This window comes from Triticum urartu, chromosome 6 (assembly GCF_003073215.2).
Source record: "Triticum urartu cultivar G1812 chromosome 6, Tu2.1, whole genome shotgun sequence".
NCBI classification, from domain to species: Eukaryota; Viridiplantae; Streptophyta; class Magnoliopsida; order Poales; family Poaceae; genus Triticum; species Triticum urartu.
In genome coordinates, this window is record NC_053027.1 from 253,271,062 (window position 1) to 253,288,713 (window position 17,652).

At 46.0% G+C, this 17,652-nt stretch overlaps 1 protein-coding gene across 1 annotated transcript; it reads right to left on the reverse strand.

Moving 5' to 3' along the window:
* Window positions 1–234: 234 nt before the first annotated feature.
* On the reverse strand, window positions 235–16,015 carry LOC125513039 (vacuolar protein sorting-associated protein 29). The gene is made up of 3 exons (XM_048678078.1): window positions 15,702–16,015; window positions 10,255–10,392; window positions 235–1,012 (listed from the first exon to the last, which is right to left on the reverse strand). Exons 1-3 carry the CDS (start codon window positions 15,831–15,833, stop codon window positions 716–718), a joined length of 567 nt encoding a protein of 188 aa, XP_048534035.1. The 5' UTR covers window positions 15,834–16,015; the 3' UTR covers window positions 235–715.
* Window positions 16,016–17,652: the final 1,637 nt, after the last annotated feature.

Sequence of the window (17,652 nt, forward strand, 5' to 3'; positions counted from 1 at the left end):
TTTTCGTCGGCATATTTTTTGTCCCTCTTTACATTCATGCATGAAATAAAAAAAAAGTGATAAAAGACTGACGTGGCGTCTTTCAGCCCACACGTTCAGCACTTATCACGTCCAAAAAAAAAAGATAAAAAAGGAGAGCTCCCCGGCTTCATTCAGAAAGAAGCCTGAAAAACATAACCACAAGCACCTACAAAGATTCAAAGTCCTCCTAGGACAAAAGGGAAGGGAACCGACTACCTAAAGGCAGAGAATCCATCTAAGTTGCTCCGGCCCAGAGCACCGTTATTACAAAAATCTCATACATGGATAAGGAAACACGTCAACAAAGCAGTAATTAGGCGGCACCAGGTGAGTTCACACACACAACGTCCAGGGTAGACACTGGGCTTTCCATCGATCCAGCGACCTGCTGAGATTAACACTAAAGAAACGCCAGCGCCAGCTGCTATTCAGCCGGTCACCATACTGAGTGAGAGATACATGAGGGGGGACGCCTCCTTGACAAACCGTTTCAGTTTGTGAGCGAGTTGGAATCATATCACGCATATCCCATTCACTAATATGTATACACAGCTCTAGTTTTTCATATCGAGCAGAAGGGTACAAAGGAAAAAGAGCTCCAGGTCGGGGAAATTGTGGTGGTGGTGGTGTGGTGTGGAGTGGGGGTGGGGGGTAAGAACAAACAGGATCAGATTTCTGTCATGCGTAAGCACCATCAGCCATGCATCGTGGCGGTCTTCTTGAAGTCGATCTTGTCAACCTTCACCTCGCCGTCAATGAGCTCGTACACGTAGACAACAACACGGAGGCCATCGATGTCCATGAGCACAAAGCTCGGGTTGACGTCATATGTGATGCTGCTGTGGGCGCCCGTGCCTGAGCCAGGGTTGATGACGACACCCCCCTCGTGCTTGTAGGCCTTGAACTGATGGGTGTGCCCGGTGACGAGGATGTCCACATCCAGCTGCCTCTGGAGCATCGCTAGGGAGTCCAGGTCGCCCCATGGAACAACCTGATGATGGTCATCAGAGTTGAAATGGTTAGGAAAAATATTCCAGTGACAATCATTAACAAAGCGCACAATCCCAAGATGGAAGTAAGTATTGGTACCGACAACATGAAAGACAATTTTACTAGAATAATATCACATTGGTCTATCAAAATTCAAGAGCTACTTGTTCCAAGATAGAGGAGCCCTCCTGCTAGGCAGAGGCAGAGCCAGGATTTCTCAAAGCCTAGGGCTAAAACTAAACGGTTTTAAATAACACCAAATACCACACATATTAGTGCATCCTAGAAATACGCCACAAATTCACATTCAAAACAAAATATGAATTCATTATTACCACAAGAACAAATTTCGTACTGATTTCATCAATTTAACAAAGTGCATCATTGCAAATGGGTAATAATATAGCAAAATTGACTAAAGTAATAGTACAATCAACAATTCATTGGCTTCAGATTTCTGTTGTGGACTCAGCTATTTTTTGGGGATAGAGAGATTCATTGGTTTCCGGTGATACTCCCTCTGATATGTCTGATACAACACTAGAAAAAGAATAGCTGATACAACACTAGAGATTGCCTGTTCAGATGGTTGTGGAGATGGAGCCGAACAGGAGGCTTGAAGCCTGAAGGAGGGCCGCTCCGACGAAGCGACGAGCATCAGGTGCAGCTGCGCAGGTCTGGATCGTCCCATCTGTCGAGGGGGAACGCCTGGGGCGGCGGCGCAGGAAACAAGCCAATGGGGATGCTACAGGCGCGTGACCGATCGCATCCGTGCAGTGGGCGAAAGGATCACAACAGACCAACCTGGCTTCGTGTGGGTTCCTAGCGATGGAGATCTCAGTTGGGCTGAGAACGTGAGAAGGTAGATGGGCTGAGCTGTTGAGGCCTGGGGCTGGGCATTCACGTATGGGGCTAGGCCTCTTTAGAGCTACAAATATCCAGAATTTATCCTGGGTGTTACAACACGGGTTGGGCCACGCCTGGGGCTATAGCCCCAGTTGCCATAGGCCCAATTCCGCCCCTGCTGCTAGGTAGCGACCTCCTCCTCCCCTCCCGCTCCCACGCTGGCCGCAACACCGGCACCAGCGTCCACTCTGACTCCAGCGGCCACCTCTCATCTCCCCACCCCACGTCCATAATTTGCTAATAGAAGGCTTGGGCGTGGATTGATGATTGTTTCTTCTTGCCGGCTGTCGAAACGAGGGGCAGCATCTTGGTGGCTTGGACAAGTCACGCGGTTGGTTGAGCAATTGCATTAGAGCAACTCCAACCGGGCGACCCATTTCATCCACCAATGTCCGTTTGGGTCGCCGCGGACAAAAACGCAGGCCCAACGCACCGACCCAAACCCAAAATGCGTCTGCTTCGTGTCTGCGCCGACCTATTTCGGCGCAGACGCGCCGCACGTCCCCTTGGTGTGCGCCGCGGCCCCACATGTCAGCAGATGCGGTCGTATTTAACACGGGCCCACGCATCAGCGACTGGAAGATATGGGGGTGTCCTTTTTTAATCCACGCGTGTGGGGGGGGGGGGGGGGGGGCCCTCGGGGGGGGGGGGGGGGGGGGGGGGGGGGGCGGCCTCATGCACTTCCACTTTGTCTGCCTCAGGCACTGGGAGTTCAGGCAGCCGCTGCCGTACCCGGACGTGACGCTACCGCACTACTGGCATCTGGGTCCGCAGCGGATTCCGATGCATAGGCGCCGGGAGCTGCTCACGCCGGAGCAGCGACGAATGCTGGAGTACGCGTCGGACTCTCCCCATTGGGAGGTCTGGTTTGCCCTCGAGCACGAGGTGCAACGGCGTCATGGCGTGCAGCACCACCACACCAACCCCCGCCTACCCTAATCGTCAAGCCAGAGGAGGAGGCTACCTACCAGGCGGCGCTGGCAGCGGCCATGCAGACCTCCATCGAGGAGTGGCGCAAGGCGGAGGCGGACTACCATGCGAGGCCAGCGGGGGCCCTCGCCCTCTCTGCGGCCAACGACTGCGTGGTGCCGCCGTCGCTGCCAAGACTCACCCCCTCCCCCCCCCCCCCTAAGGCCGAGCTAACCAACCGCCGCGTCTGGACCGGACAGCTGCGCGAGTGGGTCAGCCCCCCCCCCACCCCTCCGTTTGGCTCTGCGCGATACCGGCACAGGAGGCCGCGTGCCTCGAACATTGGACGCAACGTGCGCTGACGGAGGAGAGCGCCGACGGTGAGCGGCGCATGCAGAGGGAGCGCGAGAAGGAGGAATAGCGTGCCTGCGGCCCGCCTCGCTGCAATGCCGCCACCGCAGCAGACGCCGAAGGAGGCTGCCCTGGCGGCCTATCAAGCCGCGTTTGAGTGGGTTGGGCCACCTCCCGTCTTCATTGACCTCACCGGCAACGACGACAATGGCAAGGGCAAGGACAAGGCGGACAACTAGGGCAGCGTGCGGGCGCTTATGTTTTTTTAATGTTTAATTCTATACCTACAAATAAAACACCTCCCCCTGCCCTCCCCCACTCCCTGCCAGGTCAATTCCCGCTGCTAAGGTTCCCCGTCGCCATCGGCTCCCCACGTGCCCGGCACCGGAGATGGCTGCGGACGCGAGGAGGACGACAAGGCGGCCGCCGTGCTCGCGCGGGAGGAGGAAGGCCGCCTCCATCTGTCCGCCGACGGCCACGTCCACGCGGAGGAGCTGCCGCCACCGCCTGTCGTTGCCCCGCGACGCACAAGATTGGCCATGGCCACCTCGTTCGTCTCGGGAGAAGATGCTTGCCCGCGTTGACCCCCTGCAGTCGTCCGCCAGCTGGGCCGCGCGCGCAGAATCAGCTCGGATGGTGGCCATGAGTGCAGTGCAGTGCGTCGTGGCTGCGGAGGAAGAGAGCGGGAGAGATGGTGGCGGTGCCCTCCGCTACACTGAGGTCGTTCAGGGAATCTCTCAAGGTGATCAAGGCCGACATCCAGCATGCCAGCATTGTTAACGTCGCGTCTCCGACTACTCGAGGGACTATGACAGGCGTATTGTGCAGATGCCGATGTCCTATAGCCTCGACGCAAACTGCTTCCTCTTCCTCCACTCAGTGAACGGTCTGCAATCTCACTGCCGCACTCAGCCTCCTCGGATCCTCAGCTACAAGGCTCAATCTTTGTGTTTGTGGGGTTTGATTCAAGAATTGGTGGCATATTGTGGTCACTGCACTTGTGTTCTTGTGGTAATTGTGCAGCTTTATGTTGCAGTTTGGAGTTTGGACCTATGATACTGATGCCCATTGTCTGTCTATAGCTGTGACATTTTTTTCCCCTCATGCGACTGCAACGAAGGGGTGCGACAAGCAGAGGGCAGTTTGCTCGGAGTTAGTGGCGAGCAAGAGGTCGGTCTCCGAGATTGACGCTGACAGACAAGGAGTGTGAGGTCTGCGTGGAGTTAAAAAACAGCAGGGGTTGTGCTGCCCAACTTCAGCCATGATATGTGCATCAAGTGCTACCATGAATGGTCAATAGTGAGAACAAGAACCTGATCCCCTCACCTTTTTTTCTCTCATGCTCAACCATAGCAACCATGTATGGTGTTTAGTTTAATGCCGTCTTCAGAGCTAGCTTAGTCGATACTAAATGTCCCGTGCTATTAAGTGCGTCACCAGTCACCACCGGAGCCTCTTTATTCAGATGTCTATCCCATAAGTAAGTTGGTGTGACCATCATTTATGGAAAAATATGCAGCAACCTCTGTATCTGCTTACCAGTTTTGTGCTTGGTTCTTACGAGGTCTGACTTTCACCACATACATGTAATATTAGAGATTTACAAGGTCAAATTTTTCTTTAGAATTTTATATGGCAAGTTCACCACATACATGTAAGTGAACTTAATGAGGTTTTAAGCTGCCAAATCAAGTTGCATTTAGATTCTGTTAGATTGACTGCCATACAGCTTTCAAACCCGGCTGACAATCATGGGGTTTTACATTGCATGTCTACTGTAGCAAAATGACTACAGGGAATTCCTTATCAGCTAGACGAGCAGAAGGAATGCACAAACTACTTACCGGTTCATAGTCCCTCACACACCAAAAAAGAAAACTTACCTTTATACATTCAATGCATGAGCAGACAAGCTTTCTCTGCAGATGAACAATTATATTTCACTAAACTGCCTCCTGTCAAAAAATTGCTGTGGTCATTCAACCATGTATTTATAAGCTAAAAATTCACATTTGAGATTAGTCTGGATCAATGATAAACATGTCCAGGCTCCAGATTATTCCATAAAGCATATTATGATTATTCCTTTATCTGGTTGATGGTTTCGGCTGCACCTCATGTTTTTGCATTCACTTTCATCTAGGATGCATGTGTATTTGTGGGTTATTTTTCCTTTGCACCTGACGCATGCCGTTTGGGCCTTCCAACTTTTATTCATCTGCATGTATTAGGAAATTTATGAAAATGGTTTATTCTTTTGTTTTTCATCGTTTCTGTTCTTACATAAGCAACCATCCTCAGGTGTTGGTTTTTCATTTCCGTTCGACGTCATTAAATTAGTCTTACCTGTTTTGAAATGGTTCCAGCGTCATTAAATTAGTCTTACCTGTTTTGAAATGGTTCCAGCGTGTGCTTGATGCATTGTTCCCCTTAGTTTTGGAGGAACATGTGCTATTGCCGGTGCTTTTGGTTGTGAAAAAACTTTCATTAGTTGGGCACTTTAATTATGAAGTGACCACCTTACTGTAATGTTGTCATAGCTGCATAAAAAGCTTCTTCTATAATATTTTTGTGGTACCATGTCTATACCACTACTGAGTTATAAAATCTCCACAATACTACAATTTTGAAGTTGTGGTTTATGTGGGATGCGATGAAAGAGGAAATGAGATGGCCGAGTTCTCATGGATTTCCCCCAATCGACAATGACATTGACCAATGAATGTGAAGGGTGGAGCCGCTCCAAGTGTGTGGCGAGCTCACCATGGTGTCCTTGCTCTAGATTGAGAGCTGACAACTATGATCCGACGAGCCACCTTGAATAGAAGGTACATCGGGATGTGTTTTGGGTGATGAGGAGGAGCTCGTGATTTCCAGGTCGGACTGTCCTCCTAGATCATTGGCATTGTCGTCATGCTCGCCAATCGGGGAAACATGTGCAAATGACACCCTAGGATATCGGACAAATCTTGTGCCGAAGGCTGGAATCTCGCCTCACTCAACCCATTGGCACTCATCACCTACACAAGGATATGGACAACTTACTTTTCTCCCATGGCAACGCACGGGCATGTGTGCTAGTAGTGTTTAAGAGGACTTTGGTCGGCGGTTGACTGGCCATTTATTTTAATTATAGTATTTTATTAAATTTATTTCGGACACATGGGCAAAATTGGGTATGCCTTCCATTGGGCACACCAGCCGACCCAAATCAAAAAGCGGACGCGCACATCCGCCTGGCCGACCCAAACGGACAAAGCGTGCGTCCGTTTGGGTCCAGTCCACTTGTTGTCCGTTTGGGTCGGCGCGTTGGAGTTGCTCTTACAGCTCTTGTGTCTCGCGCCGTAGTGGATTATTGGTGGTTGACTTGCGTCTCAAGGACCACAAGTGCATGCAGACAAGATTGTCTTCCTCAACAAAATGCGAGAGGTGAGAGCTATACATCCGGGCCCTTGGGTACTTTGAAGTGACTTCAATATGACCCACCACGACGAGGACGTAACAACCTCCACCGCCGCACAAGGGGCGCTGCTACCTAAATGATTTTGCGAGCTCAAAGAGTTGTACCTTCATGGTCAACGCTACACGTGGTCTAACGAGTGTGGTGCTCCCGTGTTGGTCAAGCTTGAGCACGATGAACTAGGAGGAGCTCCACCCAAATTGTTCGCCTCGCTGTCTCCCCACCTTTATCTCCGACCACTACCCCTTCTGGATTGCACACCATGGCCTCCCTGTAGAGGACGTTTCTAGTTCGAGACTTGTGGGGCCAAGGAGCCTGTATTCAACAAGACGGTTGTTGAGGGTTGGGCGGCCGCGATCGATGAGCCCGACCAGTTTTGACGCCTCGCCATGCGGCTTAAGAACAAAACTCTTCAGTTGAGGAGTTGGAACGACAAGCAGATGGGTAGTATCAAACTACCACTTGTGCTGGCCAGGGAGCTCATCTTCCGCTTCGATGTTACCATGGAGTTGAGGCAGCTCTCGGAGCTTGAGCGCCAGTTGCGTGCTAGGCTGAAGCACGCCTACCTAGGACTCGCTTTGCATCATGGCTAGGCAACGTTGGAAGATTGCCTGGTTGGCTGAGGGTGACACCAACCTCCTACAAAAAGCAAAAGCAAGTGATCCACAGCCTTGTTGCCGACGAAGCGGTGGTTTCTAACCACGCGACTATGGCCAAGGCTAACTTCGATCACTTCAACATGCTTCTTGGCACAAATGAGGGCTGCGAGTTCTCACTGAACCTAGAATTACCAGGGTCATGCTTGGAGAACTTGGCCAGCCTCGACGACCCCATTAACGAGGAAGCTTAGGAGGTGGTTTGTCAGCTGTTGCGGGGGTAGGCGTCAGGGCCAGACAGATTCACTGTGGAGGTCCTGCGATCTTGTTGTGGGAACCGTGAAGGATGATGCATGGTAGCCTTCACCAAGTTGCACTCGTTGCGTGGGCAGGGTTTCCATGGTCTAAACCAAGCCCTGCTAATCCAGTTGCCCAAGACATCAGATCCATCGACCCTTCGGGACTACCACCCCATCAGCTTCATACACATCTTTGCCAAAGTGGTGGCCAAGACGTTGGCTAGCAGGTTGCCTCCTAGATTGGGGGGCTTGGTTGAGGAGAACCAATGCACGGTCATCAAGAAATGTTGCATTCATGATAATTTCATGTTGGTTCAGCAGACGGCAAGATATCTGCATGGCGCAGCAGATGGGTGAGTCGCGTGCCATGCTCAAGTTGGATATCGCTCATGCATTCAGCTCGGTGTTGTGGGCTCTATTTGAGGTACTTCAGCAGGTAGGCTTAGGCCAGCGCTTCCCTGAGTGGATTGCCATACTCCTGTCCACTGATAGCACAGGAGTGATACTCAATGGTGAACCAGGGCCTCTGGTCTGGCATCATAGGGGCATGTAGCAGGGGAACCCGCTCTCCCCTATGTTGTTTGTGTTGGTGATAGACACTCTCAACAGGTTTTTTGCTAGGTTATAAGAGAGTTCGGATTGCTCCGTTGCCTAGCAACACGCGTCCTGACAACTCCATCTCCCTGTACGCGGACGATGTTGTCATCTTCTACCACACGGATAGGGTGAAGTTGTTCATTGTCCGTAGCTTGCATGCGCACGCTTCGGGGTTGCACACCAACTTTGCCAAATGTTCGGTGTCCCCCGTTAGGTGTTAGGAGGAGGCCTTGGAGAAGAAATCGGTGATGGAGTGTCAGCTAGCTCCTTTCCTGAATAAGTACCTCAGGATCCCACTCAGGCTCAGGAAGTCCTCGTGTAAGGCTTTCCAACCTTTGGAAGACATGATCGCAAACCGCCTGGGCATCCATGATGGCAAAGGCGGGGCGCCTCACCTTGGTCAAGTTGGTCCTGGCCACCATGCCTTTGCAGTAGTCCTGGGCATGCAAAAGAAGACCCGAAAGACTTGACAAACCGCCTAGGTGTTTCGGACCTTGGTCAAAACGCGATCATCTTCGACAAGGTGTGGCTCAACTTGACACACCTACTTGACACATTCAATACAGAGGGCAGGCAATGGCCACTGACAAGTGCGAGGGGTCTGGTGGCTTTGCTTCCAGCATTTACCTTGCCTAGCAACTATGACCGTCGGGTAGTATTCTCTAGGTGTTGCCCATCTTTGGGCTTGTACAGACTCTCCTTTCTATCAATGCAATGAAACAAGGCTTTTGTGATTTCTTGGGAGAAAAAAAGGTTGTTGGCAAATTACATTTGAAGACGACTTTTAGTAGAACATAAGAGACATTGGCATACTCAAAATTGTCGGTGGTGTGCATGATATGGTGCAGGTGAATAAAGTAGACACAACAAACCAACAATGAACTACTCCCTCCGTTCCTAAATATTTGTCTTTTTAGAGATTTCAAACGGACTACCACATACGAATGTATATAGACATATTTTAGAGTGTAGATTCACTCATTTTGCTCCGTATGTAGTCAGTTGTTGAAATCTCTAGAAAGACAAATATTTAGGAACGGAGGGAGTATCATGCATCATGCATGACTCTGCAAAGGTGAAAGTTCAATGTACTGAGTGTGCTTGATATCCCTAATATAGGAGGTATCAGATCACTTCATGGACATTTTTTATCAATCTATTGCTTGGATGTAAATATTGGATGCGGAAATATGTGGAAAGAAAATTGTGTGCACCCTCGTTCACTCCATTACTCAAGTCAATGCTAAACCACATAAGGTCCATCACTCATCGAACTTTGAAGGACACCTTTGGTCCTTCAATGAACCCTGGATCATTTGAACACACGACGGCATCTAGATTGCAACATCTCAACCAATTCGCCGGTAACAGCAATCGTCGCTGGTTACAATTTGTGCGACTCGGTAGGAGAATAGTAAGACAGTTGACCTTCCAAGTGACAACTATGATCATATGGCATAGATATGTATGTTTAATTGTTAAGGATCTGATCCTAGTAGTTAGTAAACATTTCTCACTGAAAATATAAGAGCAAATTATACTGCCATAATAGAGAGGCAGAAGAAAAGCAAATTGTGTTTAGCGTTTATCTTTCTGATACGTGAACTCATATTAAATTAACTATTTATTAATCCTATAAAAAATGCCCACACTACAATACACTAAGAAGCTATTGGTTCAGCAATATCCCACCAGAATCGCACTACATTGGTATGTGATTCCGGTAACTCTTATTATACCACTTCCTCAACAGAACACATGGGATCTAAAACCATTTCCCTGATTGAACCACTGCGTCAACCATGCATTACCCACCTCCCTATAATCCTACTACAATTGAACTAACACTACAGCTCTTGAACAAAACATCACCTAATAATTATTACAGCAACAGACCATGCCAACAAGAGAAAATGACAAACATGCTAGTGATAAAAACTCGACCATGTTTCTGAGGTGTACGGCATTAAAAAAGTGTTTATAATTTGTCAACAACAAGAACTCCAATTCAAGGTATTAACTGTTGACTTTCGACAACCAAAAAAGGCCATGAATATTTTTTTCTCCAACAATGAGCATGACAGAAATTAAAAGAGCAAAACAAAATTATCAATTTAGAGCGAACCTGATGGCCATGGCATAGCCCTAGCTTGAACTGACCAATAGTAACTGTTTTAGTCTCTGGGTAGCGAGCATCCTCATCATATTCACCTCTGGTAATGTGGAGATCAGGACAGAGGCTTTTAAGGTAGTCGTGAACTTCCTAGAAGAACGTTGAGAAATTTATGAGTTAATATTTTATCAAAACAAAAAATTACAGTCCATACAAGAAAACATTACTAACACCCTATTAATAGGTGCAATACCCAGCCACAAGGAAACAAAAATCACTACATGAAATGGTACAAAGTCAACTATTTCTTCACAAAGATGGTTAGCCAGTCATCTCTACTTACTATTAAACGAGCAAATATATTCTTCCCTAAGCGCACCCGAAAACATGTATACAGGACAATCAAGATAAAATACCACCTCACGATCCAGCCCATCTAATTATATCTAACCGTCCACATAAAAATGAACCCTCACCTGTGTACGATTAGCAGTTTACCAGAGCGGACGAGAACGCTGCCATGTATCGAGCGAGCGAACGGAATGTTTCGCTGCGTGACCAAAAAATAAATTGATTCCCGTGATTAGTGGCCTGCATGCAGCCGCATAGCCCACGATTCAGCAATATGGCGTTCACATGGATTGGTTCGGCCTGCTCAGGTATTAATGGCGAATTAAAAGGGAGGATTTGTTACCACGCAAAAGAAGGGAGGATTAGCTGGAGAGAAGAGATGAGGAATGTGTGGGGCATGCACCAGCGATAGGGTTTCGCTGCCGCCGTCCCGTGTGCTGCTCCGCCCGCTACATCTCCTCCCCGCACGACTCTCTGGCCTCCAAGCTTCCAAGTCTACCTTTCTCCGCCCTTGCTCGCCGTATCCTTAGGTCACGGTTCGCCCCCGATGTATCGATGCCGTTGGCCGTCGATTCTGCCGTTTCGTTCCTGCTGTTCTTGGGTAGGTGCTCCTCCCCCTGCAGTCCTCCCTCGCCGCCGCGCCTGTTGGTATGCTGCCAAGGACCAAGATGTGCTGGAATTACGCCAATGCCGGCAGGCGGCCTCCATCGTCAATCGTCTGCTGGTGCTGGTGCTGGTGCTGGTGCCTGGTGATCAGCTGCATCCAATGGAGAAGGGACGGTGCGACCATCCATGTTCTGGAACACGCGGACCAATAGATCCACCCCAAAACCAGTCGAATACGAATGCAACCTGTAGGTACATTTTCTGTCTCTCTAATACTATTTTTTTTCTCTCACAGTGACATATCTGCACCTTCGGTCCTTTCTCGCTGCTAATCTTCTTTCCCAGGCGAGCGCCCACGCAGTACGAGACTCAGTTGAACGATGACAGTTGGCCAGAAGCGTTTGATTTTCTTTGTGCATTTTGGTGACTGGATAGAAATTTGATATTATCACCAAACTCATTTCATTGTTTGCTTGCAGTTTACGTATTGGATTTGCCATGCAAAACATTCTATCTAGGCAACATCTTTTTGTTGAAGATGTACGTGGGTGTTTTCCACTGTTTTCCACTTGCATATATGAAATATGATGCATGCATCATGCCTAGCATGCTTAGGCAGAGACCAACGTATATCTCTACTGTGATTTTTGTATTATCTTGTTCTTTTGGGGACGATCAATAAAGGGTGCAGCAACCCAAGACTATTACCGTTTCTTGAAACGCAGGTATCAGCTCGTCCACCGCATCTTAATGTATTGTGTACCTCCTCTTTCACAGCTATCGAAATATTTAGATTGTCATTTTAACTAATGCCCATACCATCGTAAGCTATGAGCAGACAGGTGAGTCTTTCCCCACTGCTCTTGCCTATTCATTCTCTGTACTTTTGACAAATCCAAGTTGTTTTTTTCTCTCATGCAGTAAGTTACACTAATGTACTATTCTGAATTGCATTTTCCAATTTAATATCCTTTTATGCACTGCAATGCCTGAATACTTTGCGGCGTGCATGCTGTTGCAATTCCAGTACTTGCGCTCCATTATCCTACTTCATTTTAGAAATTATGCTTTGTACGTGCTGCATCATCAAGCCTTTTTCAAGAGGCATCAGTGCAAGATTTTGAAGAATTGGATTCAGTGAAAATTGAGTTCTCACCAAACGGGCAAATATCTTCCAGGTCAGGTACAAGTTTTCTTGCAGTTCTTGCTCCTGCCTTCCGACTCCATATTATATAGCATGGAGGAGAGGGGAAACAATGAAGCCTAAATGGAGTATGTAGTTGTGCTTTTTCTACCAACCACAAATAGTAGGCATGTAGTACTGATATTGCATTTCAGTTATTGTTATCCTTGGAACAAATATTAGCTTTGTAATGAAGTAGAAGTGACGGTCTTCGCATTTTCCACAGGAAATTCCTAGCAGATAGTGTCTTCATATATGTACTGGATAACGAATTCATTGTTTGCTTGCGGGTTACATCTTGGATTTATGTGTCTAACTTGTTTGTGCCATGGCGTGCAAACTGTGCAGATCTTGCTTCTGGTGAAACATACACCACTCGTCTGGTGTGCCAAGTGCCTCTCCTTTTCATTTGGGGCTGCGTTCACTTTGAATGTAATTTTTACACTTGTAAAATGATAAAGAGCACATAACGTGTTTCCCCCAAAATATAGATTAATGTCTAGCTTATAGAGATAATAAACCGTCTTCATTTTACTGGTAAATATTGAGGGCTCCTTTGATCCAACAAGCAAAGTTGAGGGTTGGGTGTGATTGTTGAAAGTATGGCGAGTTGATTATTGCTACTGCTGTTGGGTATGTGCAACAAGGAAGAAGTTTTTGACTTGTTGAAGACAGAAGGTATAGCAGTTCTCAACCTGATGTAGTATTGGCGTCTAACGGGGCATTAACAAGCTTTGTATAAAAAATTAATTTGCTTTCTTGGTGGCGACTCTCGGAGGGAAGGAGCATCATGTTGTGAACATGGTTATCTTCAAAACATTTTTTTTGTTGGTTAGCTGTTTCCATAAAGAAATAGTCAATGTTATTTCTCATGCATCAACTTATTTTAGTGGAGCTGAGCACTATGAGGATTTGTAAAGGCTTTGGAGTTGCTAATCTGAACAGCCATTATGATAAATGGAAGTTGTCCATTCATCTTTTTTTTTGAGGAAACATGTGCTTTCATCATATAAAAGATCTACAATAAGCATCATTGCCCAGCGTCTGGATATAACTCGGTAATATCTGCTTGGGTTTGTCCCAATTAATTGGACTAGCCCCTTTAGTCCATGTATTTGTATCATCCAGTGCAGCTAAGTGTATCTAGCAAATGAGTGCGACTGGGTTATTGAAGGCGGCCGAAGAAGCGCATCCACCTTACACCTCACCTCCGGCTGCCTTCGCTATCTTGTGAAGTTTGGGTTTGTATCCTTGTAAGACTTCTTTTTATCTTGCTTTTCTTGGTTCGATTTTTGTGGTGTCCATCCCCCATGATATCAGATGCAGCTAGGGAAACTAAATGTCACTCCATGCTTGAAAACGCTGGTGCCAAGAAGCTCAGTTAGGATATAAAATAACATGCTGATCAGCCATGCGTTGCACGTGCATGCTTACTAGTCATACAAAATAGTTGAAAAGCAACAAATAGTCTGCGATGTTGAGCATCATGACCCAACACTTCACAGGTTCACATCCATAATCCTATTGAATAATACATCGACTTCTCTTTGTTACTTTTCCCATGGCTTTCAATTAGTTTGACACGCAACCACCCAAATTCCTGTTGCTTCATCATTAATTAATAAGGCATTAAGATATAGCATCACATGCTTACCAAACACCTAGGTTCCATTAAGGCATTCTAGTGGCACTCTAGTGTTTTTGGCAAGCCAAAATATTAGTGTCTGAATCACAAGATAGCCTCAGGATGCAATCCATAATGACAAATGTGTTGGTTCATTTCAGTTTACAGGTCAATATAGCATCGACAGTGCAACAAGACTAACATAAACAATACCATACAACTTTTGAAATTGATGTGTTTGGGATTGACATGTAGAAAGCATATGGTATGAAAAATAAGATGATGATAAAATTGGTTAAAACCTATACATGGTGTACTATGCCTTAAGTGTTCATTGGGAAAAAAACTGGAAACCGTTTCAGCTCGCAAAAACAGGTGCAAGTAGATAAAACTTGATGTTAATGGACCATCACAAAAAATGCGAAGCGCAACAATCATTCAATCAGAAAAAATCATCAGAGAATTAAAATTTGCAAAACAATAATAAAACTCCATGAGATAGATGTACTATTGTCAGCAGCTTGGTAAAAAAAATCTTCACGCTGGCTCATTCAAAGACTAGGTGGGCACTAATGTTATCTTTCTTCTTTCTGATCCATATTTTCAAAGGAACAGAGATTGTGATTACCCTTTCAATAAGTTTCAGGAAAATTTCATAAACTGGGCATGGTGGGAATAAGTTTAGATACTTTTTTTGTAAAATAAGTTACTCTAAGCAATCAGACAATAAATAAACTAATGATAATTGAGCAATAAGAACAAAGAGAAACGATGATTTAATAATATTTCAGTTAATTATTTGGAGCCAAAGGTACATTCAGGATTGGTGGAACTAAAATTTATTATAGCTGCTCCAATATAAAAAGTAAGCAGTACCCTTTAGATACCATGTATGTTTTGATCAAAGAAAACATGACCACCAGACTACTAGTCTACTACAGAGAAAGAAAACAATTTTGTAGTTTTTCTAATATGATTTCTTGTATTTAAATTTAGAGATTATGTCATGGCCTAAGTTCCTGAGGGGATAGTGGTGGCTGGTGGGAGGTCAGGGGCAGCGAAGGTTGCTTGTCTGCCGTGATGTTAAGGGAAGATAGGACTGTGGAGAAGAACCCTCCCTTTTCTGTTTTACATTTATTGCTTGTGTTTCTCAATACCAGTCCAGGGCATAATATAGCCTGCAGTTTACATGACTTGAAAAGTAAGAACTTATATAAGCACATGCATCGTTCTGTGAGTAAGCGTGGTACTTTTCAGAATGGGAAGATACATGATGATCATACAAATTTCTACCACCGCCTGCAGAGAGATAGGCGTGATATTTATACAGAATGAAAAAAAAAACTGCGTAGATAACGAACCAAGAGAGGAAACTATTGTCTCATGCCTACTCCCTCCGAAGCTCAAATCCCCCACACGTCTACTGCAAAACCGCATCATACAGACAAGCAAGCTTATGCCGATCGATAATCAGTCCACATGCCCAGGACGGGTGCCGTTGGTCCGAAAATCAACACGGCGACACCCAATAATAACTGAACAAGGAACAAAATTTGTCTAACAACCAATAAGCATGGCTTCACGAACTAGTCGTAGTCGGTCAACCAGATTTGACAGACCAGAGACACCGCGATCCAGCAGCAATCACGCGCACGCGGCATCGAGCATGTATCACGGGGATAAAAGGAGACTGACCTTGATGCAGAGGTTCCCGGTGCAGATGATGTGCTGGATCTTGCCCGGGACGAGCATGGACTTGAACTTGGCGGGCAGGTCGGGCGCACGGTGCGGGATGTGCAGATCCCCCAGCGCTAGGACCAGCACCATTGGATTGGGGATCGGGGGGAGGAAGGGGGACGGCGGCGGAAGGTGGAGAGCGATCCGAATCGCTCAGCCCGCTCTGCTCTCCTGGAACGCGATGATCAAATCTTCCACTCAAATCCCTAGCACGATCGATACCCCTCAAACTTGTTGGGACAATTCACTTCCGTCCTCATCAAACTTCCAAAGCGGCAAAGCGTCCAGCCTGAAGGTCTTCCCCTCGAAAACAAAACAACTGAAGGTCCTCAAACTAAATTACGCGTTCATCTACGGCCTCCTTTGTCCTTTGGTTTGGTTTAGAAGAATTTTATAGGAATTCTAGAGGATATGATTCTTATAGGATTTTTTCCTTTAGAACCCTTTGGTTCATAGGAATGGATTCCTATTCCTACATAGGATTGGTTCCTATCCTCCACATTTCATAGGAAAATAAAAAAGAGCCTAGACTTAATGGAAAAATTCCTTTGGTGTTTTCCTATTCCTACTCAAAGTCTTTTTTTGGTTCATAGGATAGGATTATCATAGGAATAGGAATCTTGTAGGAAATGAGATGACATGTATGTCAAATCCTATGAGTAAGAATAGGAAACAAGATGTGATTTGGTTGACACCAAAGGAATTTTTCTATTGAGTCTAGCCTCTTTTTTATTTTCCTATGAAATGTGGAGGATAGGAACCAATCCTATGTAGGAATAGGAATCCATTCCTATGAACCAAAGGGCTCTAAAGGAAAAAATCCTATAAGAATCCTATCCTCTAAAATTTCTATAAAATTCCTCTAAACCAAAACCAAAGGAGGCCATAGGATTTGAGATACATGACATCTCATTTCCTACAAGATTCCTATTTTTATGATAATCCTATCCTATGAACCAAAAGAGGCCTAGAGTATTTCTTTTCAAATCCATCCTATGTGTTTCACTAACATGGAGGTGTTACTCGGAGCAGAGCCCTTCAAAATTGTTGCGCATCCAATGCTCTACAATAGATGTACCATACTTCTTTTGTATGAAGATCAACGGTGAGTTGGCTGAAGTTTAGGAATCGCAACACGGGATTATTTTTATAGTTTTGCATACGTCAGAAGAAAACGTAACAAAATTTCCTGTCTAGAAAATGGCATGGGCCAGCGACTAATTGGTACAAGTGCGATTAATCCTCTCATTCATTCTTATTTCAATAATCTCTTCACCTGAGGTGTATGAGAGAGATCCTCCTTGCAAAAGTGAAAGAAAAAGCTATTGTCCAAATGAATGAGATGTTGCTTAATCCTTATTCATCGGTGGAGGTTAAAAATGTCATTGATAGTATTGGTGATCTTAAGGCCTCGGGGCCGGATGGGCTACATGCTATCTTTTATAAAAAAAATATTGGCATGTCTTCTTGGACGATATTACTCATGAAGTTCTTCACGCACTCGACTTGGGTATGATCCCGGAGGGGTGGAATAATATTGTGGTGGTTTTGATACCTAAAGTTGATTCTCCTGAATCGATTATTCAATTTCGTCCTATAAGCCTTTGTAATGTTATCTACAAGATAATCTCTAAGATGCTTGCTAATCGACTGAAGACCATTTTGCCTGAGATCGTTCAAAAAAAACAGAGTGCTTTTGTGTCTGGTAGATTAGTAATAGATAATATATTGGTAGCTTATGAGTGCGTCCATAAAATCAAGAACAAGAGAAACGGGCAACCAGGGCACTGTGACGTCAAGTTGGATATGCATAAAGCATATGACAGAGTTGAATGAGTCTTTTGAGGAATATGATGCTGAAGTTGGGTTTTGATGACCAGTGGCTGAATTTAATTATGAATTGTGTTTC